This window comes from Ornithodoros turicata, unplaced genomic scaffold (genome assembly GCF_037126465.1).
Source record: "Ornithodoros turicata isolate Travis unplaced genomic scaffold, ASM3712646v1 Chromosome162, whole genome shotgun sequence".
Lineage (NCBI taxonomy): Eukaryota > Metazoa > Arthropoda > Arachnida > Ixodida > Argasidae > Ornithodoros > Ornithodoros turicata.
In genome coordinates, this window is record NW_026999323.1 from 229,177 (window position 1) to 255,813 (window position 26,637).

Sequence of the window (26,637 nt, forward strand, 5' to 3'; positions counted from 1 at the left end):
ACAGCTGCATGTAACCTAAGACCCTTCGTTGTGTGTTCTCAACATGAGTGTAACGAGCACGCACCACCCTTCTTTCAATGTCCTAGGTTTTTAATCTAAAGGTCGAAGGATCTCTTCTCAGATCCATCATCACAGACACAGAGGCCGTGCCGGACACGATGACGGTGTGCTGACCCTTGTGGTTACCCCGCATATCAGCGTTCGCTACGGACACTAATCTGATGTGGTGACACGAATGTGATAATCGTCTTTATAGCAGGAGACACATTCGGTGTTGATGCGTTGAGCGTTTTAGTGGATCTTAATCTAACGCATTGCGTGGGCTGTGACAAGATGAGTACAACGTCCGACGCAGCAAAGATGTGATTGGTGTAAGCGAAGGGTGGAGTCAACAGACTGAGGTACTTGCATTAAAAGTTGTCCAGCATATTACTATTATTCAACAACAATCGATGCGTTTTGGGAGAGTAAAATGACGTTCTTACCGGGATTCTACGGGCGCAACGAAAAGGAACGCCTAGTCCAAGGTGATCAATTACGCACGATGTAAATATACGAGACGTGAGTAGGAACAACATGGTCTAGTACATGCATAGGACAGTCTCGATCCACATCGAGAAAACGCGAGACGGTGCGGTATGACTGTTTTCCATTATTTTAAATAGATAAGTCTGCTGGATAACTTCTTATGGAGCAATCTGTGCTGACTGACTACCCTCTTATGTTGTAAATCTAAAACCACTTGGATATTTCATCGATGATGATGATTATTATTATTATTATTATTATTATTACAGGGTGTATACCAAACTGCAGCCTTCAAATTCCATGACTTTTCCAGGTTTTCCCTGACTATTTCAAGCAAATTCCCTGAGAAAAACAAAAGGAAACTTGGTGTGCCTGCTCCTACGTTTTGATACAGATCCATCACAAAAACAGACCATTTATTGAGGCTTTCCTGCCTTTCTGCCTCAGAGCTTGTCGTGCTGGCGAAAAGCTAGTCGGGATAACGTTGCTGCAGGCATTGCCGCTCAACCACCGGCATCATCCCGGCACTAATCCGCTGTTTTCCCTGACTTGAGCTTCTTTTTAGCCAAATTCCCTGACAATCCCCTGACTTTGCCAGTAACATCAAAATTCCCTGACAATTGGTGGTAGACACCCTGTATTACCCAATGAGTGTCCTAGACCCTATAAAGGTGGAGTCAGCCGACTGATGTTGTTTCATTAAAAGCTGTCCAGCATATTAGTAGTATTCATCGACGATGGATGTGTAAAATGATGTTCTTAGCGGGATCAGCACTTCTACGAGCCCTCGCAGGCGCGTAATAAGCTGCTGCCACTGCAACAGAATTATTACAGCATCGTAAACTTTTGGAAATGTTTCGGAAACGTTGACATGGATACTACGCGTGATGTAAATACACTGGACGTGAGTAGAACAACATGGTCTAGTACAGCCTAGGACAGTCTCGATCCACATCGAGAAAACGCGAGGCGGTGTGGTATGACTGTTTTCCTTTTTTTTTTTAATACGTATAAGTCTGCTGGATAACTTCTTATGGAACAATCTGTGCTGACTGACTTATGTTGTAGATCTAAAACCACCTGGATATTTAATCGATTATTATTATTATTACCCAATGAGGGTCGTAGATGAAAGATGAAAGTCACTGAAAAGGTTAGCCAGCTGCAGGAATCGAACCCACATCTTCTGGATTGCCGGTCCAGGGCTCTACCAATTGAGCTAAGCTAACACGCTTTCTCAGCGGCTTCCAATGGTGCGTCATCTGAAGGGAGAAACGAGCCACTCTCTCTCACTCATCCTCCTTTCACTCTTACATTTTTGCTCACTCATACACACGTTAATACGACGGGATCGACGCAGGCGGAATTGTTGAACATGAAAGAACTGATGTTCTGAGATCTGATGAACTGAGAACATCAGTTCTTTCATGAGGGTCATAGAACCTAGAAAGGTGGAGCCAGTCGGTTGATGTTCTTTCACTAAAACCTATCCAGCATATTACTAATATTCATCGACGATGGATGTGTAAAATGATCTTCTTACCGGGATCAGCACTTCTACGTTTAAGAAATTCTTCCAGCACTGCAACAGAATTATTACTGCATCGTAAACATTTGGACATGTTTCGGAAACGCTGACATGGATACTAAGCGCGATGTAAATGCACGGGACTTGAGTACACTCTTAAAAATGAACTTCACCACGTAGCACGCTCCTAGCCAACCATCATCCCGAATGACAACGTTCTCGCCCCTGATTTGTTGAAAACGGGAGGCGGAGCCTATTCTGTGCCGTGCATAATAGGTACAAAATAGGCTCCGCCTCCCGTTTTCAACAAATCAGGGGCGAGAGCGTTGTCATTCGTGATGATGGTTGGCTAGGAGCGTGCTGTGTGGTGAAGTTCATTTTTATTAGTGTAGGAACAGAATGTCTCTCGCTATTCTGGGCATGCGCAGAACCATCTATGCTATCCCTTACTTGCGCAAACAGGATAGCACACGACGTACTAAAACTCTGTATTGTTTCATTGGGAATGGCGATCGATGCCTGGAGGAGTCTCTTCAGCTTTCAAGCACAGACAGTTTTCGCGGGTTTGTTACAGTTTCTTATTCCATGTTCTCAACTTTAAATGTTGTATAATTCAACTTTTTTAATGACTGTTATAAGTGGAGGGTGAGTGCGGGTAAGCAAACTTGGATCCGCACTGTACCATCGCGTGTGTGACCCGCTCCCGCACGCGCAAGAATTTAATCCGGGTGACTCGCACCCGCAGTTCTGTCTGTATGTCCGCATACCCGCATTCGGCCCCACAGGGGGAAATGTTCCTCTTCCAGTTTACCGCTGTTTCTATTTTAAAACGAAGGAAATTCTGAGTGTTGGCTACGTGTGTCGGACGGCTTCAATCATATGCCAATGAAACTGCAATCCAACAGAGAGCCATATATGTCTGCATTAGTAACCGAACTCACCCGCCAGCACTTGCCTGCTGTTGTCTGGCACATGGATTTATACGGCCAACGATATGGCGCACTGCTGAGCTCGCGTGCGACAGAGAGGGATTACTCAGTTGGCGATGGAGTGCATTGCGGGTACACCCGCATTTTGCCCACTACCCGCAGCTATCGCGAATTCCTATCCGCAAATCGTGACGATGTGCGGGTAACTGCGGGTACCCGCAGGTATGCCTGCACCCGCGCTCAGCTCTAGTCATAATGTGCCCCAGTCGCTCGTGGACAACGGCTTAGGTAATACACAATACCCTGCTCGCAAGGGCGGAAAACAGTGCAGACACAATGGGGCAAATGAAAAAAAAAAAAAAAGACAAGAAGAAAACGAAAAATTCTAAGTATTGCACAATTGGAGGGCACCAAATGTGGGAACGAAATTTGCATTTTTCGCGGTTAATTCGAGAACAGAATAAGTGAATTCTATTGCAATACTTACAATAGCCAGGAGATGCTTCACGTGCCTTGAACTTTGAATTCTCTGCATGGAATATAGTCATCAGTATATATTGGACTTTGTGTTGGGAAGAGTATATACTACTCACGGCCACTCAAAACATAATCTGAAGAACTAAGTTACAGCTAAGGCTTCCGGGATCTTCAGATTGAGAAAAAAAAGAGGGAAAAAAAGAAAAAACGTACTCCTCTCTTTAGCGTCCAGCAGAGGTCAGCAAGAAAAGTCATATCCTGAGGTCTCGTTAATCGCCTTTATGGCGGCGAGTGCGTTACTCTCCCCCACGACAAACGATATCTTGACCCTTCGCAGCAGCCTACGTTATATTTATTTTTCTCCAAGGTATGCCGGTATAACTCATAGATCACTGTATTCCACATGACGACATCTCGGACCTTTTTCTTTGGGGATATCCTGCGGTTTTTCTTCCTGTTTTTCTGCGTATCGCTGTTCGCGTCCTCCTCAAACTGTACAGGGAAACCAGGGCATGTAGATCGTCTTATTAGAGGGACAGCTGTTTTTGCAACGCAGGAAGATAGTGCGCGAGCAAAAGTTGCGTCGCAAATACATCGAGGAAATTTCGATTTCAAGATGTTCACGTCACCAGACGTTCGCACGAGTAATACAGATGTCTGTTCCGCAAGGTGTGTTGCTGAGAGCACGGAGTACATGCTCCGTACATGCTCCGTGCTCCGGAGTTCTTACTCCGTGCATGACAGTAAGGGCTTCTGTAAGACAGCTTCTGATGCATTTCGCGAGTATGCGTTTTCCCAGCAGTAGCTTTTTCTTCAAATTTCTTATGTCTAACGAGGCGAATCTCGTCTCTGAATCTCGTAAAGTCCCCAACCCTGTTACAAGCGCAGGCGTCGTCGGTGAATGTCCTGAAGGTCGAGTGCAATAGGGGAGGACGGGAAGGTACAGACTGGTGAAACTAAAGAAGGTTCATAATAAGAGAACTGAATGTTCTTGGGCTGAAACAACGTAGAAAGTACAAATACATACAAAGCCTCAAATTGCCTAAGAAATTAACGATGAAAGATGAAAGTCACTGAAAAGGCTAAACAGCTGCAAGACTGGAACCCACATCACTGTTCGCTTAGCTCAATCGGTAGAGCTTGAACCGCGGTAATCCAGAAGATGTGAGTTCGAGCCCTATAGCTGGCTAACCTTTTCAGTGACTTTCATCTTAGAGCGTTGAGAAGACACATACCATCCACACCTATTACACTTGACTTTCAGTGCATTGTGCTGCTTGGAATACCGCATTCGTTCGTAAACCCCTTGCTATAACGAACCCGAAGCGACTAAGCACGTCCATCTTATTATTGGGCAAGGGAAAGGTGTCTTCCGCAAGCGGACCAACCATTCTCCATGATAGTATTGTTTTCCTATCTTTGACTACACTGTTAAAACAGAACTTTACCGCATAGCACGCTCCTAGCCAACCATCACACCGAATGATATCATTCTGTGTCATGATTTGTTCAAAACAGGGGGAGGCGCCTATCTGGGACAAGATAATCTGCCCCAGATAGGCGCTTCCTCCCATTTTCGACAAATCAATGCACAGAATGATATCATTCGGAATGACGGATGGCTATGAGCGTGCTGATGCGGTGAAGCTCTGCTTTACCAGTGTAGGGTTATCGCGTCTGATTCAAAGAGAGAGGTGGGCGTACGCCTTTTTGTGGCAATTTGGATACATGAAAGTTGTCACAAAAAGGCGTACGACTACCTCTCTCTTCAAATCAGAAGCGATAACCCTATCATCCGTGGCAATGGTTGACGCACAGCTTGCTATGCGGTGAAGTTCTTTTTTTAGAGTGTGTTAAAAGCGCAGGCGGCGGCGTTCGCAAACACTCGTTCGTTTATATTGGATTCTCTTTTGGTTTCTTATTGGTTTCCCTTGCTAGGTTGTAACGAACCCGAAGCGACGAAGCACATCCATCTTATTATTGGGCAAGGGAAAGGTGTCTTCCGCAAGCGGACCAACCACTCTCCATGATAGTATTGTTTTCCTATCTTTGACTACACTCTTAAAAATGAACTTCACCGCATAGCACGTTCTTAGCCAACCGTCATCTCGAATGATATCGTTATCTGCCCTGATTTGTTGAAAACGGGAGGCGTACGCCTTTTTTGTGACACTTATGCTGTTCATAATTGTCACAGAAAAGGCGTACGCCTCCCGTTTTCAACAAATCAGGGCAGATAACGATATCATTTGAGATTATGGTTGGCTAGGAGCGTGCTGTGCAGTGAAGTTCATTTTTAAGAGTGTAGAGGAGACCTGTTCTCGTCAAAGGTAGTCGCCCAGATTGCATACACCCCATCCTCAACGTCACCCTCAAGGTGGAGCGTCACGCTCCGTCCACGTTGCTAGAGGGGCTTCCAAGCAAGCTCCTGTGTTCACGATGCGTCTTGCACTGCCACTGCTCACTAATGGCGGAAAAGTGTTATCATAAAGGTAGCCAAGTTATGCTGTGGTTACTTTGTGCTGATTACATTATTCATTTCGAGTTTTTTTTTTTTTTCTTATGTCCTAAATTACCAAAAGGTACTCTTCGTGTTTTGCAAACATTGCAAGTTCTGCAATATTTACCTGGCTGAATTTGGGCTGTAGTATCTGATTGGCTAACGGACATAGTTTGTCGTATGACCAATAGGTATACACGAAAACGATTCCGTTTCCTTCAAGAGTGTTCAGGAACATGGGGAACGTCATTTTGACATCTGCTGTCCTGAAGCAAGTCTCATTCGTACAACATATTGGATGTCGTGACAACTCAAAGAGGAAGAGACGTATCTTAGACTCGAAGAAAAGGCATCGTCCCTTGATCCAGATTTATTTCGTCGTCTCTTCATCCAGATTATCATTTACCATCGTCATCCTCATCTTCATGCACATAGAGACACTGACCACTATCGTGAGACCGACTTCCATGGAGGAAGGAAAGAGAGGAGGAGTCCTATTGCTCTGAGAAGTGAAGCCGAGATTGGGGACAGTGACATCACCGCTCGTTTTCCGCTTTCGATTACACACATCTCTATGAGAGACCCCAACGCATAGTTTCGGAATACTTGGAAAGGTGCGGTCTAGCGCGTCAAAGTGCCCCCCAAAGTGTCGTATGCAAAGCGACCCTATTCAGGTAACGTGACCCCCTCGTGCCCCCAAAGAAGCTACTGCTCATGTCCCATCCTCACCTCACTTGCCCCACAATTCTCTTTTCTGAAGAAGAGCATTTTCTTATTCTTTCCTCCATGGCAACTTCAGTCAGCGAACACAGCACCACCACCGCTTAGTCAACGCCACACAGCTGCATGTAACCTAAGACCCTTCGTTGTGTGTTCTCAACATGAGTGTAACGAGCACGCACCACCCTTCTTTCAATGTCCTAGGTTTTTAATCTAAAGGTCGAAGGATCTCTTCTCAGATCCATCATCACAGACACAGAGGCCGTGCCGGACACGATGACGGTGTGCTGACCCTTGTGGTTACCCCGCATATCAGCGTTCGCTACGGACACTAATCTGATGTGGTGACACGAATGTGATAATCGTCTTTATAGCAGGAGACACATTCGGTGTTGATGCGTTGAGCGTTTTAGTGGATCTTAATCTAACGCATTGCGTGGGCTGTGACAAGATGAGTACAACGTCCGACGCAGCAAAGATGTGATTGGTGTAAGCGAAGGGTGGAGTCAACAGACTGAGGTACTTGCATTAAAAGTTGTCCAGCATATTACTATTATTCAACAACAATCGATGCGTTTTGGGAGAGTAAAATGACGTTCTTACCGGGATTCTACGGGCGCAACGAAAAGGAACGCCTAGTCCAAGGTGATCAATTACCCACGATGTAAATATACGAGACGTGAGTAGGAACAACATGGTCTAGTACATCATAGGACAGTCTCGATCCACATCGAGAAAACGCGAGACGGTGCGGTATGACTGTTTTCCATTATTTTAAATAGATAAGTCTGCTGGATAACTTCTTATGGAGCAATCTGTGCTGACTGACTACCCTCTTATGTTGTAAATCTAAAACCACTTGGATATTTCATCGATGATGATGATGTTGATGATTATTATTATTATTATTATTACAGGGTGTATACCAAACTGCAGCCTTCAAATTCCATGACTTTTCCAGGTTTTCCCTGACTATTTCAAGCAAATTCCCTGAGAAAAACAAAAGGAAACTTGGTGTGCCTGCTCCTACGTTTTGATACAGATCCATCACAAAAACAGACCATTTATTGAGGCTTTCCTGCCTTTCTGCCTCAGAGCTTGTCGTGCTGGCGAAAAGCTAGTCGGGATAACGTTGCTGCGGCATTGCCGCTCAACCACCGGCATCATCCCGGCACTAATCCGCTGTTTTCCCTGACTTGAGCTTCTTTTTAGCCAAATTCACTGACAATCCCCTGACTTTGTCAGTAACATCAAAATTCCCTGACAATTTGTGGTAGACACCCTGTATTACCCAATGAGTGTCCTAGACCCTATAAAGGTGGAGTCAGCCGACTGATGTTGTTTCATTAAAAGCTGTCCAGCATATTAGTAGTATTCATCGACGATGGATGTGTAAAATGATGTTCTTAGCGGGATCAGCACTTCTACGAGCCCTCGCAGGCACGTAATAAGCTGCTGCCACTGCAACAGAATTATTACAGCATCGTAAACTTTTGGAAATGTTTCGGAAACGTTGACATGGATACTAAGCGCGATGTAAATACACGGGGCATGGGTAAGAACAACATGGTCTAGTACAGCCTAGGACAGTCTCGATCCACATCGAGAAAACGCGAGGCGGTGTGGTATGACTGTTTTCCTTTTTTTTTTTAATACGTATAAGTCTGCTGGATAACTTCTTATGGAACAATCTGTGCTGACTGACTTATGTTGTAGATCTAAAACCACCTGGATATTTAATCGATTATTATTATTATTACCCAATGAGGGTCGTAGATGAAAGATGAAAGTCACTGAAAAGGTTAGCCAGCTGCAGGAATCCAACCCACATCTTCTGGATTGCCGGTCCAGGGCTCTACCAATTGAGCTAAGCTAACACGCTTTCTCAGCGGCTTCCAATGGTGCGGCATCTGAAGGGAGAAGCGAGCCACACTCTCTCACTCATCCTCCTTTCACTCTTACATTTTTGCTCACTCATACACACGTTAATACGACGGGATCGACGCAGGCGGAATTGTTGAACATGAAAGAACTGATGTTCTGAGAACTGATGAACTGAGAACATCAGTTCTTTCATGAGGGTCATAGAACCTAGAAAGGTGGAGCCAGTCGGTTGATGTTCTTTCACTAAAACCTATCCAGCATATTACTAATATTCATCGACGATGGATGTGTAAAGTGATCTTCTTACCGGGATCAGCACTTCTACGTTTAAGAAATTCTTCCAGCACTGCAACAGAATTATTACAGCGTCGTAAACATTTGGACATGTTTCGGAAACGCTGACATGGATACTAAGCGCGATGTAAATGCACGGGACTTGAGTACACTCTTAAAAATGAACTTCACCACGTAGCACGCTCCTAGCCAACCATCATCCCGAATGACAACGTTCTCGCCCCTGATTTGTTGAAAACGGGAGGCGGAGCCTATTCTGTGCCGTGCATAATAGGTACAAAATAGGCTCCGCCTCCCGTTTTCAACAAATCAGGGGCGAGAGCGTTGTCATTCGTGATGATGGTTGGCTAGGAGCGTGCTGTGTGGTGAAGTTCATTTTTATTAGTGTAGGAACAGAATGTCTCTCGCTATTCTGGGCATGCGCAGAACCATCTATGCTATCCCTTACTTGCGCAAACAGGATAGCACACGACGTACTAAAACTCTGTATTGTTTCATTGGGAATGGCGATCGATGCCTGAAGGAGTCTCTTCAGCTTTCAAGCACGGACAGTTTTCGCGGGTTTGTTACAGTTTCTTATTCCATGTTCTCAACTTTAAATGTTGTATAATTCAACTTTTTTAATGACTGTTATAAGTGGAGGGTGAGTGCGGGTAAGCAAACTTGGATCCGCACTGTACCATCGCGTGTGTGACCCGCTCCCGCACGCGCAAGTATTTAATCCGGGTGACTCGCACCCGCAGTTCTGTCTGTATGTCCGCATACCCGCATTCGGCCCCACAGGGGGAAATGTTCCTCTTCCAGTTTACCGCTGTTTCTATTTTAAAACGAAGGAAATTCTGAGTGTTGGCTACGTGTGTCGGACGGCTTCAATCATATGCCAATGAAACTGCAATCCAACAGAGAGCCATATATGTCTGCATTAGTAACCGAACTCACCCGCCAGCACTTGCCTGCTGTTGTCTGGCACATGGATTTGTACGGCCAACGATATGGCGCACTCCTGAGCTCGCGTGCGACAGAGAGGGATTACTTAGTTGGCGATGGAGTGCATTGCGGGTACACCCGCATTTTGCCCACTACCCGCAGCTATCGCGAATTCCTATCCGCAAATCGTGACGATGTGCGGGTAACTGCGGGTACCCGCAGGTATGCCTGCACCCGCGCTCAGCTCTAGTCATAATGTGCCCCAGTCGCTCGTGGACAACGGCTTAGGTAATACACAATACCCTGCTCGCAAGGGCGGAAAACAGTGCAGACACAATGGGGCAAATGAAAAAAAAAAAAAGACAAGAAGAAAACGAAAAATTCTAAGTATTGCACAATTGGAGGGCACCAAATGTGGGAACGAAATTTGCATTTTTCGCGGTTAATTCGAGAACAGAATAAGTGAATTCTATTGCAATACTTACAATAGCCGGGAGATGCTTCACGTGCCTTGAACTTTGAATTCTCTGCATGGAATATAGTCATCAGTATATATTGGACTTTGTGTTGGGAAGAGTATATACTACTCACGGCCACTCAAAACATAATCTGAAGAACTAAGTTACAGCTAAGGCTTCCGGGATCTTCAGATTGAGAAAAAAAAGAGGGAAAAAAAGAAAAAACGTACTCCTCTCTTTAGCGTCCAGCAGAGGTCAGCAAGAAAAGTCATATCCTGAGGTCTCGTTAATCGCCTTTATGGCGGCGAGTGCGTTACTCTCCCCCACGACAAACGATATCTTGACCCTTCGCAGCAGCCTACGTTATATTTATTTTTCTCCAAGGTATGCCGGTATAACTCATAGATCACTGTATTCCACATGACGACATCTCGGACCTTTTTCTTTGGGGATATCCTGCGGTTTTTCTTCCTGTTTTTCTGCGTATCGCTGTTCGCGTCCTCCTCAAACTGTACAGGGAAACCAGGGCATGTAGATCGTCTTATTAGAGGGACAGCTGTTTTTGCAACGCAGGAAGATAGTGCGCGAGCAAAAGTTGCGTCGCAAATACATCGAGGAAATTTCGATTTCAAGATGTTCACGTCACCAGACGTTCGCACGAGTAATACAGATGTCTGTTCCGCAAGGTGTGTTGCCTGAGAGCACGGAGTACATGCTCCGTACATGCTCCGTGCTCCGGAGTTCTTACTCCGTGCATGACAGTAAGGGCTTCTGTAAGACAGCTTCTGATGCATTTCGCGAGTATGCGTTTTCCCAGCAGTAGCTTTTTCTTCAAATTTCTTATGTCTAACGAGGCGAATCTCGTCTCTGAATCTCGTAAAGTCCCCAACCCTGTTACAAGCGCTGGCGTCGTCGGTGAATGTCCTGAAGGTCGAGTGCAATAGGGGAGGACGGGAAGGTACAGACTGGTGAAACTAAAGAAGGTTCATAATAAGAGAACTGAATGTTCTTGGGCTGAAACAACGTAGAAAGTACAAATACATACAAAGCCTCAAATTGCCTAAGAAATTAACGATGAAAGATGAAAGTCACTGAAAAGGTGGCCAGCTGCAAGACTGGAATCCACATCAGTGTTAGCTTAGCTCAATCGGTAGAGCTTGAACCGCGGTAATCCAGAAGATGTGAGTTCGAGCCCTATAGCTGGCTAACCTTTTCAGTGACTTTCATCTTAGAGCGTTGAGACGACACATACCGTCCACACCTATTACACTCGACTTTCAGTGCATTGTGCTGCTTGGAATACCGCATTCGTTCATAAACCCCTTGCTATAACGAACCCGAAGCGACGAAGCACGTCCATCTTATTATTGGGCAAGGGAAAGGTGTCTTCCGCAAGCGGACCAACCACTCTCCATGATAGTATTGTTTTCCTATCTTTGACTACACTGCAAAAAACAGAACTTCACCAAATAACACGCTCCTAGCCAACCATTACACCGAATGAAATCATTCTGTGTCATGATTTGTTCAAAACAGGGGGAGGCGCCTATCTGGGACAAGATAATCTGCCGCAGATAGGCGCCTCCTCCCATTTTCGACAAATCAATGCACAGAGTGATATCATTCGGAATGATGGATGGCTAGGAGAGTGCTGATGCGGTGAAGCTCTGCTTTAACAGTGTAGGGTTATCGCGTCTGATTCAAAGAGAGAGGTGGGCGTACGCCTTTTTGTGGCAATTTGGATACATGAAAGTTGTCACAAAAAGGCGTACGACTACCTCTCTCTTCAAATCAGAAGCGATAACCCTATCATCCGTGGCAATGGTTGACGCACAGCGTGCTATGCGGTGAAGTTCTGTTTTCAGAGTGCGTTTTCCTTCAAGAGAGTTCATGAACATGGGGAACGTCATTTTAATGTCTGCTGTAATGGAGGAAGTCTCATTCGTCCAACATATTCTACGTCGTGACAACTCAAAGAGGAAAAGACGTATCTTAGACTCGAAGAAGAGGCATCGTCTCTTGATCTAGATTTATTTTATCGTCTCTTCATCCAGATCATCATTTACCATTGCCATCCTCATCTTCATGCACATAGAGACACTGACCACTAACGTGAGACCGACTTCCATGGAGGAAGAAAAGAGAGGAGGAGTCCTATTGCTCTGAGAAGTGAAGCCGAGATTGGGGGCCACTCCAGTGACATCACCGCTCGTTTTTCGCTTTCGATTACACACATCTCTACGGGAGACCTCAACGCATAGTTTCGGAATACTTGGAGAGGTGCGGTCTAGCGCGTCAAAGTGCCCCCCAAAGTGTCGTGTGCAAAGCGACCCTATTGGGCTATTCAGGTAACGTGACCCCCGCGTGCCTCCAAAGAAGCTACAGCTCATGTCCCATCCTCACGTCACTTCTCTTTTCTGAAGAAGAGCACGCCTCCTTGTCGTCTTTCCTCCACGCCAACTTCTGTCAGCGAACACAGCACAACCACCGCTTAGTCAACGCCACATACCTGCATGTAACCTAAGACCTAAGACTCGTTGTGTGTTCTCAACATGAGTGTAACGAGCACGTACCACCCTTCTTTCGATGTCCTAGGTTTTTAATCTAAAGGTCGAAGGATCTCTTCTCAGATTCATCATCACAGACATAGAGGGCGTGCCGGCAGCCGGACATGATGACGGTGTGCTGACCCTCGTGGTTACCCAGCATATCAGCGTTCGCTACGAACACTAATCTGATGTGACACGAATGTGATAATCGTCTTTATAGCAGGAGACACATGTCTGTGCTGATGCGTTGAACGTTTTAGTGGATCTTAATCTATCGCATTGCGTGGGCTATGACAAGATGAGTACAACGTCAGATGCGGCAAAGATGTGATTGGTGTAAGCGAAGGGTGGAGTCAACAGACTGAGGTACTTGCATTAAAAGTTGTCCAGCATATTACTATTATTCAACAACAATCGAAACGTTTTGGGAGAACGTTCTCGCCCCTGATTTGTTGAAAACGGGAGGAGGAGCCTATTTTGTGCTCATTATGCACGGCACAAAATAGGCTTTTCCTCCCGTTTTCAACAAATCTAGGGCGAGAACGTTGTCATTCGGGATGATGGTTGGCTAAGAGCGTGCTATGTGGTGAAGTTCATTTTTAAGAGTGTAGTACATCTTATAGGACAGTCTCGATCCACATCGAGAAAACACGAGACGGTGTGGTATGACTGTTTCCCTTTGTTTTTTAAATAGATAAGTCTGCTGGATAACTTCTTATGGAACAATCTGTGCTGACTGACTACCCTCTTATGTTGTAGGTCTAAAACCACTTGGATATTTCATCGATTATTATTATTGTTACCCAATGGGGGTCCTAAACCCTATAAAGGTGGACTCAGTCGATTGATGTTCTTTCATTATAAGCTATCCAACATATTACTAATATTCATCGACGATAGATGCGTAAAATGATATCCTTACCGGGATCAGCACTTCTACGAGCCCGCAGAGGTTCGTAATAATAAGCTGCTGCCTCTGCAACAGAATTATTACAGCATCGTAAACATTTGGACATGTTTCGGAAACGTTGACATGGTTACTACGCTCGATGTAAATACACGGGACGTGAGCAGGAACAACATGGTCTAGTAGTGCCTAGGACAGTCTCGATCCACATCGAGAAAACGCGAGACGGTGCAGTATGACTGTTTTCTTTTTTTTTTTAAATAGATATAAGTCTGCTGTATATCTTCTTATGGAACAATCTGTGCTGACTGATTACCCTCTTATGTTGTAGGTCTAAAACCACTTGGATATTTCATCGATTATTATTATTGTTACCCAATGAGGGTCCTAAACCCTATAAAGGTGGACTCAGTCGATTGATGTTCTTTCATTATAATCTATCCATCATATTTCTAATATTCATCGACGATGGGTGTGTAAAATGATATTCTTAACGGGACCAGCACTTCTACGAGCCAACCCAGGCACGTAATAAGCTGCTGCCTCAGCAACAGAATTATCACAGCATCGTAAACATTTGGACATCTTAACGTTGACATGGTTACTACGCTCGATGTAAATGCACGGGACGTGAGTACACTGTTAAGAATGAACTTCACCACGTAACACGCTCCTAGCCAACCATCATCCCGAATGACAACGTTCTCGCCCCTGATTTGTTGAAAACGGGAGGCGGAGCCTATTCTGTGCCGTGCATAATGACACAAAATAGGCTCCTCCTCCCGTTTTCAACAAATCAGGGGTGAGAACGTTGTCATTCGGGATGATGGTTGGCTAGGAGTGTGCCATATGGTGAAGTTCATTTTTATGAGGGTAGGAACAACATGGTCTAGTACAGCCTACGCTCTTAGAAATGAACTTCACCGCACAGCACGCTCCTAGCAAACCATAATCGCGAATGATACCGTTACCTGCTCGGATTTGTTGAAAACGGGAGAAGTACGACCCCTGTTTTCAACGAAGGTAACGATATCATTCGAGATTATGGTTTGCTAGGAGCGTGCTAATGCGGTGAAGTTTATTTTTAAAAGTGTAGGACAGTCTCAATTCACATCGAGAAAACGCGAGACGGTGCAGTATAACCGTCTCTCTTTTTAAAAAAAAAGATAAGTCTGCTGGATATCTTCTTATGGAACAATCTGTGCTGACTGACTACCCTCTTATGTTGTAGATCTAAAACCACTTGGATATTTCATGGATTATTATTATTATTATTATTATTATTATTATCCAATCAGGGTCCTAAACCCTATAAAGGTGGAGTCAGCCGACTAATGATCTTTCATTAAAAGCTATCCAGCATATTACTAGTATTCATCGATGAAGAATGTGTAAAATGATATTCTTACCGGGATCAGCACTTCTACGTCCCCTCCCAGGCCAGGCATCAGCTGCTGCCACTGCAATAGAATTATTACAGCATCGTAAACATTTGGAAATGTTTCGGTAACGTTGACATGGATACTCACATCCAATGACGACGAGTAACAGGAGAAGGACCTTCATGATTGGTTGATGCTCTTCACTGTATCAGCGACAGCGCTGTATTGGAAAGATGGACATGCTATATATTACCAGAATTTTAGAACACGCATGGCCAGTGGGAAGTAGGTTGTTCACCCACCTTTCTGTCTTGTTACGACAAGACACAATTACAACTACGTACCGGGTGTCCCACCGAAATCCCCCGGCTGGATAATTCGTGAACAGGTGCATGGCGCCATCGAAGAAATTTCTTTTTAGTAGAGATCCTTGGGACATCGGCCATGAACTGAGTAGTGTGCGGCTCATTTGCAGACACTCACTAATTAAATAAACATGCTAACTTTTAGCTTTTACTTCGTACGCTTACGGAACCTCTGTTTTACGCATCGGGACCTTCAGCGAAAAATATTCCAAGAAAAAAAAAAGCATCGACACTTAGTGATTTTTCCGAGTAATTAATTGGTTTCGGTTTACATATTTCTTGCGCGGAGCAGTGCACCAATGCGCTCTTTGGATCAGCTATCCGGCTGTCAATTTCGTGTTCATCCGCCTCGTTCACGCACGGGGGCGAAGGAAGATTAGAAACAGCCACAAGAGACGCTTTTGTATTCGTTCTCAAAGCGACTGATAAACAGCGTTGGCGGTTCTATCCTTCCGCAGGCGAGATAGCGTGCTCTTATCATGGATGATGATGAATGCGCCACGAGCGCTGTGAATGTGGAGTAGTGGGGTACACTCTTAAAAATTAGCTACACCACATAGCAGGCTCCTAGCCAACCATCATCCCGAATGACAACGGTCTGTCCCTTGATGTGAGGAAAATGGGAGGCGTACGCTTTTTTTTTCTTTTTTTGTAAACATAAGCGTAAAAAGGCTCCTCCTCCCGTTTTCAACAAATCGAGCGAGAACGTTGTCATTCGGGATGATGGTTAAGGAGCACGCAATGTGGTGTAGCTAATTTTTAAGCGTGTACCCCACTACTCCACATTCACAGCGCTCGTGGCGCATTCATCATCATCCATGATAAGAGCACGCTATCTCGCCTACGGAACGACAGAACCGCCAGCGCTGTTTATCAGTTGCTTTGAGAACGAATACCAAAGCGTCTCTTGCGGCTGTTCCTATATAATCTTTCGTCGCCCCCCTGGGTGAACCAGGCGAATGAACACGAAATTGACAGCCGGATAGCTGATCCAAAGAGCGCATTGGCGCACTGCTCCGCGCAAGAAATATGTGAACCGAAACCAATTAATTACTCGGAAAAATCACTAAGTGTCGACGCCTTTTTTTTTCTTGGAATATTTTTCGCTGAAGGTCCCGATGCGTAAAACAGAGGTTCCGTAAGCGTGCGAAGTAAGAGTTAAAAGTTAGCATGTTTATTTAATTAGTGAGTGTATGCAAATGAGCCGCACACTACTCAGTTCATGGCCGATGTCCCAAAGATCTCTACCAAACAGAAATTTCTTCGATGGCGCCACCTGTTCACGAATTATCCAGCCGGGGGATTTCGGTGGGACAACAAGACGTGATTTCAGCAACACTGAGAGAACATGCTTTTTTTTTTAGGTTTCTTCGCTGACTTAGGGAGCAAATGGTAGAGAGAAGTTTCAGATGTCTCAGAACCTTCTCCTTTATTCTATTCTACCTACTCCTCTTCTTTCTCGTCTCTCCCGGGTGGCTACATGGGCGGGGGGTCACGGGTTCATCCCTCCTGGGATGGTATCTAAACACATTGGCAATAGTGGCAAGTCTAAACTGTCCGTTGGTGTGTGTGTACCCAATCGTTTTAAGTATGCCCTGCTTATGGGCTGTCTGGACAACAGGAACAGGACCATGTAAGACTGATTGTGGTCCGGGAAGTCCAGTGTGCACAAACACAAGGTCACCTATTTGAATGTCAGGGCACTGGCACTGTGGCGACGGTCGAAGTAGTACTTCATCCGTCTCCTGTATTTCGCTTCTTGCACGGATGTGTTCCTTGCTTCTTTCAACTGAAGTGCGTCAGCTATTCCGAGCTCCTTGTCAGCCTCCAAAGGTATTCATTTATTTATTTATACTTGTAACGCCTGGATCAGTTCTAAAGACTAGGTCAGTATAGAAAAACGTATTGTAATAAAATTGTGAACTTGTGTGGAATGAAACTTGGGTTATTCGTAGACTGCAACAAGCAAAAAGGAAACGTCAGCTGAGGGAAGCTTTAGTCATTTTTTAGTCGTCAGGGTATTGCGTCAGTGAGGCGCCCTTGAAGCTGCCCTTGGTTTCTTCGTCACTTGCCCTTTCTCCCACGGTCTGTACTCGCATAACAATTTATGTGGTCTTTTGAGAAAGAGCCATTTGATGACTTGAGCCGCTTCGTGTTTGTCTTTTGTCCCTCCATGTAAACCCAAGCTCAGGTCCATTAAATCTGAAAATTCCTCTAGGGCCCCGAAACAACCCAGCATCCCAGCGTTTTGCCATTAGAGCTCTACTACGATTCCTGACGGACACGGACTGGGTTTCTCTTGTTTGACTGCTACTCTTTCACTATAGCACCACCAGCAACCCTCATGTGTTTCAGCAGCCACCACCCCTCCAAATGAATGGGCAAGTCCTCATAACTGTGTCATAAACTGCAGACAGCTAGGGAAGTACCCGGCTTCGAACCCCGGCTGTGCTGCCCGGGGTTTTCCTCAGACTCCTTCAGACATCTTAGAAGTCGGCCCAGGACGTTGTCCACCTCTGTGACAACGGCGACCCCTTTCTCCCCCTCCTCATAGCTGCGACCAACCTCGATCTTGGCGTATTTTGGCCAAACATATCTCCCGAAATCTCAACATCATCTTAAGTCCCTTTCGTCTACCAGCCTGCCTCTATCTATGCCGTTTTATCAGTCGCACTTTGAAGATTGTCAGAAATATGCGTATTGCTTATGACCTTCAGGAGGAGGAGGAGGAGGAGGAGTGTCGTTGGGAGGAACCCGAGAGGTCTGCCTGCCTGATTAGGCGGCATGTTTCTCGGGAAGGGAAAGGTGGTGGAGAGGAAAGGGTGAAGTGGAAGACCGAGCGGAATCCGGGAGGATAGCTGCGTCCATGGGCCGACTTCAGGGGAACTGTGCCGGCATACGCCTATTACACATCTGAGGGAAACCCAGGAAAAACCCCAGACGGCACAGCCGGCCCGCGGATTCGAACCGCGGACCTCCCAGTCTCCAACCGCACGCGTTACCGCTGCGCCATAGAAGCTGGTTATGACCTTCACATCCGTCACATGTGAGAAGCGTCGTTGGTTTACGAATGTTCGATGCCCGACGACTCCGTACCACGCCCGACTAATTTCTAGGTTTCCGGCCCCGACCAACCTGTAGCCTACCCAGTCCGACCCAGTGAAGCGGACTGTAAAAGTTGACCGTGGCTCGCAAAAGTGGGGTTACACAGGTTCGAGCTGAATCTATAGGCCCGGCGATGTGCATGCCCGGCCCGCAAAGAGAAAGCGGGCCGGACGAAAGCCCGTGCAGTGCTCGAGGGCTTAGACCAAGCTCTTTTGTGCCACTCGTTGCAGCTTGACCAATCATCGCGAGGCAAACTGCCACGTTCATAAGTTCCTTCGGATACGGACCCTCTCACGTTCTCCGAGGGTGCTGCTTTTAACTTTATCCACTCCATCCATGTCCAAAAGTCCCGTTGAACATGGCTTGTAACTAGCAAATGAGCTGGTAAGTCGCCACTGACCCGCACAACCAGGCATGCACAATGCTTTGTGGGAGCTCTTCATTTTTCTTCTGCGCCATACTTAACAAATTACCGCCACTGAGCGCCGTAACTTATACACTGCGAGCAAAATAGGAACATGCTTCACCGCAGAGGCCGCGCTTCACTATCAGACACGAACCATACGCGGAGATTTGCCTAAAAAACTCACCTGTCTCAGCAGGCCCAGTAAACGCTCTTGACACAGTTCAATATTGCGGCTAATTCTGTCCACTGCTTTTGCCTGTCTAATAATGTGTAGGACGGCAACAATAAATTGCGGTGGTCGATCATGAACTGCAGATTGATTTCATATTGGTTGTTCATGCGTTTGGCGAAAAGCCGCATTATGCTTAATGAGCGGAAGTCATCCCTATATCATCGTCATCATCATATCTCTCTCTCTCTCTCTGGCGTAAAGCGCGACACTTTTGCTCCATGGTTAACGCTCTAACTTACAGTAACGAGGTAACTCGTTACTGTAACTAAGTTCCTTTTTTTTGGTAACTTGTAACTACTAACTCGGTACTTTTGCGCCGTGGTAACTTTCAGAGGAACTCGTTCCTTTTTCAGGTAACTTTGTCAAAGTAACTTGAGTTAAGTTCCAAGTTACTTTTAACTCGCTTTTCACTCACGTCCACATATTTTCTTGCTGTCTCTCCGGTTCCCTCATGGCATTTTTTGCCATAAAACGTGGTATTGAATCAATCAATGACAGTATTTTGTTCAGGAAGTAAGAACCGCTGCCATTGAAATGAAGCTGAACCATTGTGCGCCCAAAGGGAGTAAGAGTTAGGAGTAAGGTTCGGAGTAATATGCAAAGCGTTCGAATAGACCTCTACCAGACACACTGAAACCGAAACAAATCGGAAGAAGAGGGCTGGTTTCCACGAACGGGCACTTGTTCGCTGCCTCCCATTGAAAGAAAAGCAGGACCGAGGGTCGCGTCTCTTTAAGGGACCATATCGTAATCCCCTCAAGACCGTGGCTTTCGGGCGCGACCTTGTTTACCTCTAGCGTCGAGCGTAGTTCAATTCTACCAAATTTGTGGCGCTGGCGAACACTATGATGTTATTTGTTTACAAACAGGGAGGCCTATTGTTGGACATAAACAAAAATGATCTAAGTGTGTTGCACTCCTCCGCAGGCAACCCAATGTCTAACACAAATGCTCACGCGCGCTGCACCTGCGTAATGTTATTTTGTGTCCGAAGTAACTCGGAAGTAACTCGTTCTTTTTGTTAAGTGACTCAGTAATTAGGAGTTACATTTCAGGCCGAGGAACTTCGTTATTAACTTAGTTACATTTTGTACACGGTAACTTAATTTGTAACGAGTTCTTTTTGACGGGTAACTTCTCAATCTATGCTAATTTGTCGTTTCCTTTTGATACCATCGGCTTTCCACGTCATTCTCCTCCTGCTGCGTACTTGGCTGAGAGCGCGGCGTCTCGTTTCCGGACGTCTCAACTCTGCATCCAAGTCAAACAACAGCCAACCATCCGAAACGCGCCATCGCAAGGGAAAAAAATAAAATAAACTTCAGTTGTCGCGCATGCCACGCGAATGTACGAGGGGTGTTCAACTCGAACCAGGACTTTCTGTCTCTTGAGTGTTGAAATGGCTCGCGCTACTTCTTTTCCGTCATTTTCACACGCGACAGGCCTCCGCGTTCACCAAGTGGTGCTCCAAAGTTTTTGCAAAACAGAAGACACGTGCTGGACAAGATGGCCGACAACGAGGTGAGCGCGCACATCGAACAGCGAATTGTCACGAAGTTTCTCGTGAATGAAGGCGTAAAGTCATCTGAAATTCACAGAAGACTTCAGGCTCAGTATAGCCACGATACACTTAGCCACAGTAAAGCGTTTGAGTGGTGCAAACGGTTCCGAGACGGCCGTACATCGGTGCAGGACGATCCCGGCCGGGGCGGCTCAGAGCCAAGTGTCAGAGTTCCTGAGAACATCCAACTTGTGGAGCGCCCGATCCTCAAGTACCGACGAATAACATGTCGCGAACTGGCACGAAAGACGGACCTTTCTGTGGGAACGTTGAACACTATCAGTCATGAACACCTCCAGTTTCGGAACCCGGGGCCTCATCACTAAAGGAGTCCTCCTCCTACAGGACAATGCACGCCCGCATACCGCGCATCTCACGACAGGCACCTTACAGGAACTTGGCTGGAAGTTGCCGCCATATCCCCCTTACAGTCCAGACCTCGCCCCCGGCCATTTCCACCTCTTCGGTCCACTGAAGGCGTTCCTTGGGGGCCGCCACTTCAGCTGCGACGACGAGATCAAGAATACGGTCCGATCATCGTTGCTACGCGCCAGTAAGGATTTCCACGCTGCTGGCATCCAAGCCCTCGTGAAACGCTGGGACAAGTGCATTAGTGCAGCTCAGGGTGTCGGAGCGAACCGCAAACCGGAACCGAAAACCGAAAAAAACCGCTATTTTGGTGCGAACCGGAACGGAATCGAAACCGTATACGTTTTTTTCGCTCAATAATATATTTAATCGAAAAACATATTTAACGGTTTTCGGTCCAAGAAAAAACTTCGCCGGTTTGGACTACGGATAGGCGAATGAAACAGACGTCGTGTGCTCTGAAGTTTTGTCATGGATACTATACGAGGGTTACGGTTGCGGTGGAATGTATGTCGGTATACTATGACCCTTAGGCTCCCTTTGTAATGGTTTATCGTTCGCGCACGCACACAGACTTAGAGGTACATGTGACTCTCTAGCAATGTGCCGTAGTGTTCGTTTTAATTTGATCACCGCAAACTCTCCTCAACTAAACAGCGACCCAAGGGGGCTGCATAACGTCTTCTTTATCGGTATCCTTATGGGCAACGCGTCACTTGTTGGAGAGCAGCTAAGTTGAATACATTTACGTATATGCGAGGGCAAGCCTGTGTGAAGTGGCAACTCTTTTGTGGACAGGACACGAAGAAAATAAAACGGAGCCGTCGAGCGCGTTTGTGAGTGAAGGTGTTCCTCGATTTGCGTCCTACTCGTGCTGTGGTGCTTGCTGGCTAGACAGTAGCAACAGACATTCGGATGGGACGCGATCGCTCCAATCCAGCAAGAAAGTACTTTACGTATGACATCACGACAAACAAGTCCGTTTGTAGCATGTGCTTCAAGAAAGGAGAAAGTCCATTTGAACAGACAGTAACCTACAGGAACCAGGAGCTACCAATTTCACAGCTGTCTATTAATATTAAATACCATGTATGCGGAATAAACGGGTTTACATTTGGTAACATTGATTTTTTTAGGGCATGAATATTCCCAGGAGAAGCGGAACCGGTTAAAAACCCGTATGAACCGTTATTTTTTTGCTCCAGAGCAGAACCGGTACCGGATCGTTTATGATGTAACCGGAACGAAAACCGGAACGAAAAACGTTTCGGTTCGACACCCTGGTGCAGCTGGAGATTACGTTGAAAAATAAAATTAATTTCTCGCCTCTAAGTTCATTTTACTTTTGCGAAAAATGAAAAGTCCCGGTTTGACTTGGACGCCCCTCGTATGTCACGGGAACGTATCTCAATTATGGCACCCTAAAAGGATTTGCAGGCGGAAGGTGGATGACTGCCGTGTTGTGCTGCCTTCAAACGCACGTATGGGAAGTAGGGCGGGCAGTGCCCAACACTTAATAATATAATGTTACACTCTTAAAAATGAACTTCACCGCATAGCACGCTCCTAGCCAACAATGATCCCGAGTGACATCGTTCACTGTCCTGATTTGTTAAAAACGGGAGGCGTACGCCTTTTTGTGACAATTATGCAGAAATGTTAATTATCACAAAAAGGCGTACGCCCCGCGCCTTCCACAAATCAAGAATCATAGAGGTATCACTCTCTGCAATGGTTGGCCTTCGGCGTGCTATGTGGTGAAGTTCATTTTTAAGAGTGTAATATGAGCAGCATACAAAATATTTCCGAGTCCACAAGAACAAATTGTACGGATACGTGGAGAAAGAAATGAAACATTTCGGTTGATTAGATGAACAATGGGATCACAAGTGTACAACGTGGAGCTTGAAAAATAACTACGGCAGCTGAACGGTCGCATAAACATTTTTTAAACTGCCTGGCGTCGTTAATGGTATCAGGAAGGCGGTTCCACCCCAGCGACATACAGGGTGTACCAGTTAAATCCCCGGGTTCAATAATTCGCGAACGGGTGCACCAATCGAAGAACTTTCTTTTCTACAAGTATCTGTCCGATACCGCCTACAGGCTGCTCACCGTGTAAGTGAGTGAGAGGCACTCATTATTTAAATAAAAATTCAAATGAGCTTCTTCAAAAACATAACTTCTAAAGCAGGGCGTCATCGGCATTAAAATGGGTACTACCCCTTCTGGAACCTTCAGTGGACACCTTTGAGAGAAAAATCTGCCAGCGAAGCGGGTCATTTGTTGCTTTTATTAATTGGTTTCGGTTTCGATATTTTTGTCGCGGCTGGTCGCGGTGAAGAGCAAAAGGACGCTCTTCCACTCTCATGTCCACCAATGAAACGTGTGTTCTTGAGCTTACTTCGCAATGGGGAGTGCTTTACGTGAGTACGTTCCAGTACCTTTGAGATATTCGCTTCTTCGAAGCAATCGATGGCTTCAGCGCGAAGACCCATCAAAACACGATCATACACTATATCTATTAAATCAACTTTTTATCAACACCACAAGGCATTCTATTGAGAACAAAAATAAAATTGCTCCACGTTACTTATAAAATTACCTGACTCGAAAACACTTCCGGGCAATGAATTCCAATCTTCTATCGTTCGAGGAAAGAAACTATATTTAAATGCATTAGTTCTTGCAAAAATTGGTGCTAGCATTTGTTCCCGCTGACTGTGTCGTGTTCTTCTCAACAACGTAGGTTTCAGAGAATTTGGTAAATTTAATGCGACATTTCCCATCAGACCCTTACGAAGAAATAATATCAGACTAATTTTTCGGCGCAGTTCAAGTGTCTGAATGTTGTTTACCTGCATCAGCTTACTAGGTGAGTCAGTTCTTCTGTATTTCCCAAAAATGAATCTTATGGCTCTTCTCTGTACCCTCTCCAGTAGTGTAATATCCTTTTTTTGATACGGGTCCCAAACTACTGCGGCATATTCAAGTTTTGATCTAACAAATGTGTGATATGCGAGTAGCTTTGTTTGTGCCGGTGTATATTTAAGTTTCCTTTGTATAAATCCTAATTTCTTCAGGGCTAATGCACAGATGTCAGAAATGTGATCAGACCATGTTAGTCTACTATTGATTGTCACCCTTAATTATTTATACTTCTTCGCTTTACGTCAAACCCCAGAGCGCGTTATCCTATCCAGCGATACATGATAACCCATTGGAGTTATGCTCCTACATTTGACCCATATCTGCAAGGCATTACGCACAATTTAAAATTATCCCCGCATTTTCTTAGAAGCTGAACGAAATTACTCCCAGTTGCACCAGCAGGGAGAGCGCTAATTTTTTAGATAGCCACGTCCATAGCCAAATCGATAGCCAACTAACACTGGACATGTAGACAAGGAGCAGAATGGGACTTACTACTTGCAGAAGACAGCACAAGTTTCGCAGACGACCGTTGTTTCTGTTAGGGCAGGCTGTCGTTTATAAACCCCCGATACATCCTGGAGGAAGTTTGCGCACGCTGAGCTGATTGGTTAGAGGAGGCCAACTCCTACCATATTCGTACTGATACGCTTGTGAACACTAAGCCGGTTTATGTAACATCAACCGAAGCCTCGGTTGGATGGATATACCAAATAAAATGTGGACATCAGCTTCAGAATGCCACACCTAATGCGTTTTATTGGCTAATGGTACACATTTTTCAGAACTCGCGTATAGAACACAGACCGTTATCTCCGGTATACCAAATATACTCCAAGTCGTAGATCATTTTAGAAAACACATTCCTGTACTTTCCCGCTCATGTTGCTGAACACTCTAAACACAGAACTTGACCGCATAGCACGCTCTGCGCCAACCTTTGCCACGAATGATAGGGTTTTCGCTTATGATTCGAGGAGAGAGGGAAGCGTACGCCTTTTTGTGTCAATTATCGTGTTTTTCAAATTGCCACAAAAAGGCGTACGCCCCCTTCTCTCTCTTCGAATCAAAAGCGACAAACCCTCGTGGCAGGTATTCGAGCTGTGCGTGCTATGCGGTGATGTTCAGTTTTCAGAGTGAAGACTCTGAAGATCGATGCTCGGTCATGAGCCAGAAAAATACTTCGGAGGGGTTCTGTGGGGACTTTTTGTGGGGGGAGGATTTCCCCTCGGTTACCCCCTCCCAAAAGTATACAAAATGTACCATTTCTGGGGGAGGGGGGACACCCATGGACAAGGAAGTTGCCACCGGTCACTCGCCCATGCGCCAGCGCTGTTACAATAACACTGTGCTTTCTATATTTTACGACTATCGTTTTCTAGAATTTGGGTAGTCGCTGCTGTGTTTCGCAGAGGGAAGGAATTGAGAAAAGAAAAGTATCCAGGCGCAAAGAGAATTGACCACTTTTGTGACAGAAAACCCTGCGAAAAAAAAAAAGAGGTCTTGTCTACTGTCTATACAATTTCTATAGAAGGTGCCGATAAAACGTGTATAGAGATCCTAACTGCTCGCTAAAGAATTTTGAATTGACATTCTATACAGAATTGGCCGGCCACATCCTATAGAAAGTCTATTCAACCAGTAAACAGACATTCTACACAAAATGTGCAGATTTACTTTAGACGGTGTATATGTGCTTGACAGTAAGGGTGTGTTCAAAGTAGCAAAAAAATACCTGAGAATCAGTTCTCGCCCGATGGAATATCCGCCAGAGCCAATGAACTACAGGTTTTCAGTTGAAACCAGCAGTCTTCCTCCTACCATTTCTTCTTTTAACCTCTGCCACCACACATTTCATTTTCTCATGCAGCGTTTCTTTTTGTTGGTTTCCTGGACTCCCAGTAAAGGAAAATACGCTTTAAAAGGCAAATGGGCCATTCCACGCTAAGTGATCCAGAGGTGCCGCTCGAACCCCCCTAAAATTTTATGTGAATTTTTTGGTGGTTCCTTATGACTCCGAAAGCAACAGAACATTGGTCTTTTCTAACGAAATTGAAATTTATAGGGTGCAAAGCCCCTCAAAGATGCAGTGCTTGGCGAAAACCTATGTCGTTCTAAGCAAGCATTACGACCCAGGTAAGGCACGAACCATGTTAAAAAGCGTCTTATTTGATAGGGGAGCGTTCATTTTAACGTGTGAACCAATTTTCACCGCCGCACTCGACGGGCTCGACGCCTGCGGCGTGCACGAAATTTGCAGAGTTTGTGCAAGATTACCAATTTTTTTTTTAAAGTAACGTTCTGGAATTTCTTCTTCAAACTTTTTTGTCATATAGCCCCGGTATTGTACTTTCAACACACAAAAAAAATTCAACCCCGCCGGTGCAATGTAAGCCGCATTAAAAAATCGGGAAGTTGTAAAAATTCGACAAAATGCACATTTTTTACCGAAAAATTCCGTGTGAGGAGGTCCGGATAGAGGCGTGAAGAAAGTGTCTTTCGATGCACCGTCTTCCGAGCAAGATGTAGCAAAAAAAATCTCAGAGGTACTTTTTGTTAAACTGAAATAATATTTTTTAATTCAA

At 45.4% G+C, this 26,637-nt stretch overlaps 1 protein-coding gene across 3 annotated transcripts in view; it reads right to left on the minus strand.

Moving 5' to 3' along the window:
• The window catches only part of LOC135372724 (uncharacterized), a 37,813-nt gene extending 13,179 nt beyond the window's left edge, over positions 1–24,634 (minus strand). For 2 of the 3 annotated variants that reach the window (XM_064606213.1, XM_064606214.1), the window contains exons 1-8: positions 24,548–24,634; positions 15,231–15,303; positions 15,111–15,161; positions 13,717–13,770; positions 10,273–10,314; positions 8,874–8,912; positions 3,473–3,514; positions 2,072–2,110 (exon numbers count right to left, since the gene is read on the minus strand). In XM_064606213.1, the coding sequence (XP_064462283.1) occupies positions 2,072–2,110; positions 3,473–3,514; positions 8,874–8,912; positions 10,273–10,314; positions 13,717–13,770; positions 15,111–15,161; positions 15,231–15,267 (304 nt within the window). In that variant the 5' untranslated portion in view covers positions 15,268–15,303; positions 24,548–24,634. The remainder of the gene's footprint in view (positions 1–2,071; positions 2,111–3,472; positions 3,515–8,873; positions 8,913–10,272; positions 10,315–13,716; positions 13,771–15,110; positions 15,162–15,230; positions 15,304–24,547) is intronic. The other variant, XM_064606215.1, reaches the window with a different exon arrangement.
• Between the last annotated feature and the right edge of the window lie 2,003 nt (positions 24,635–26,637).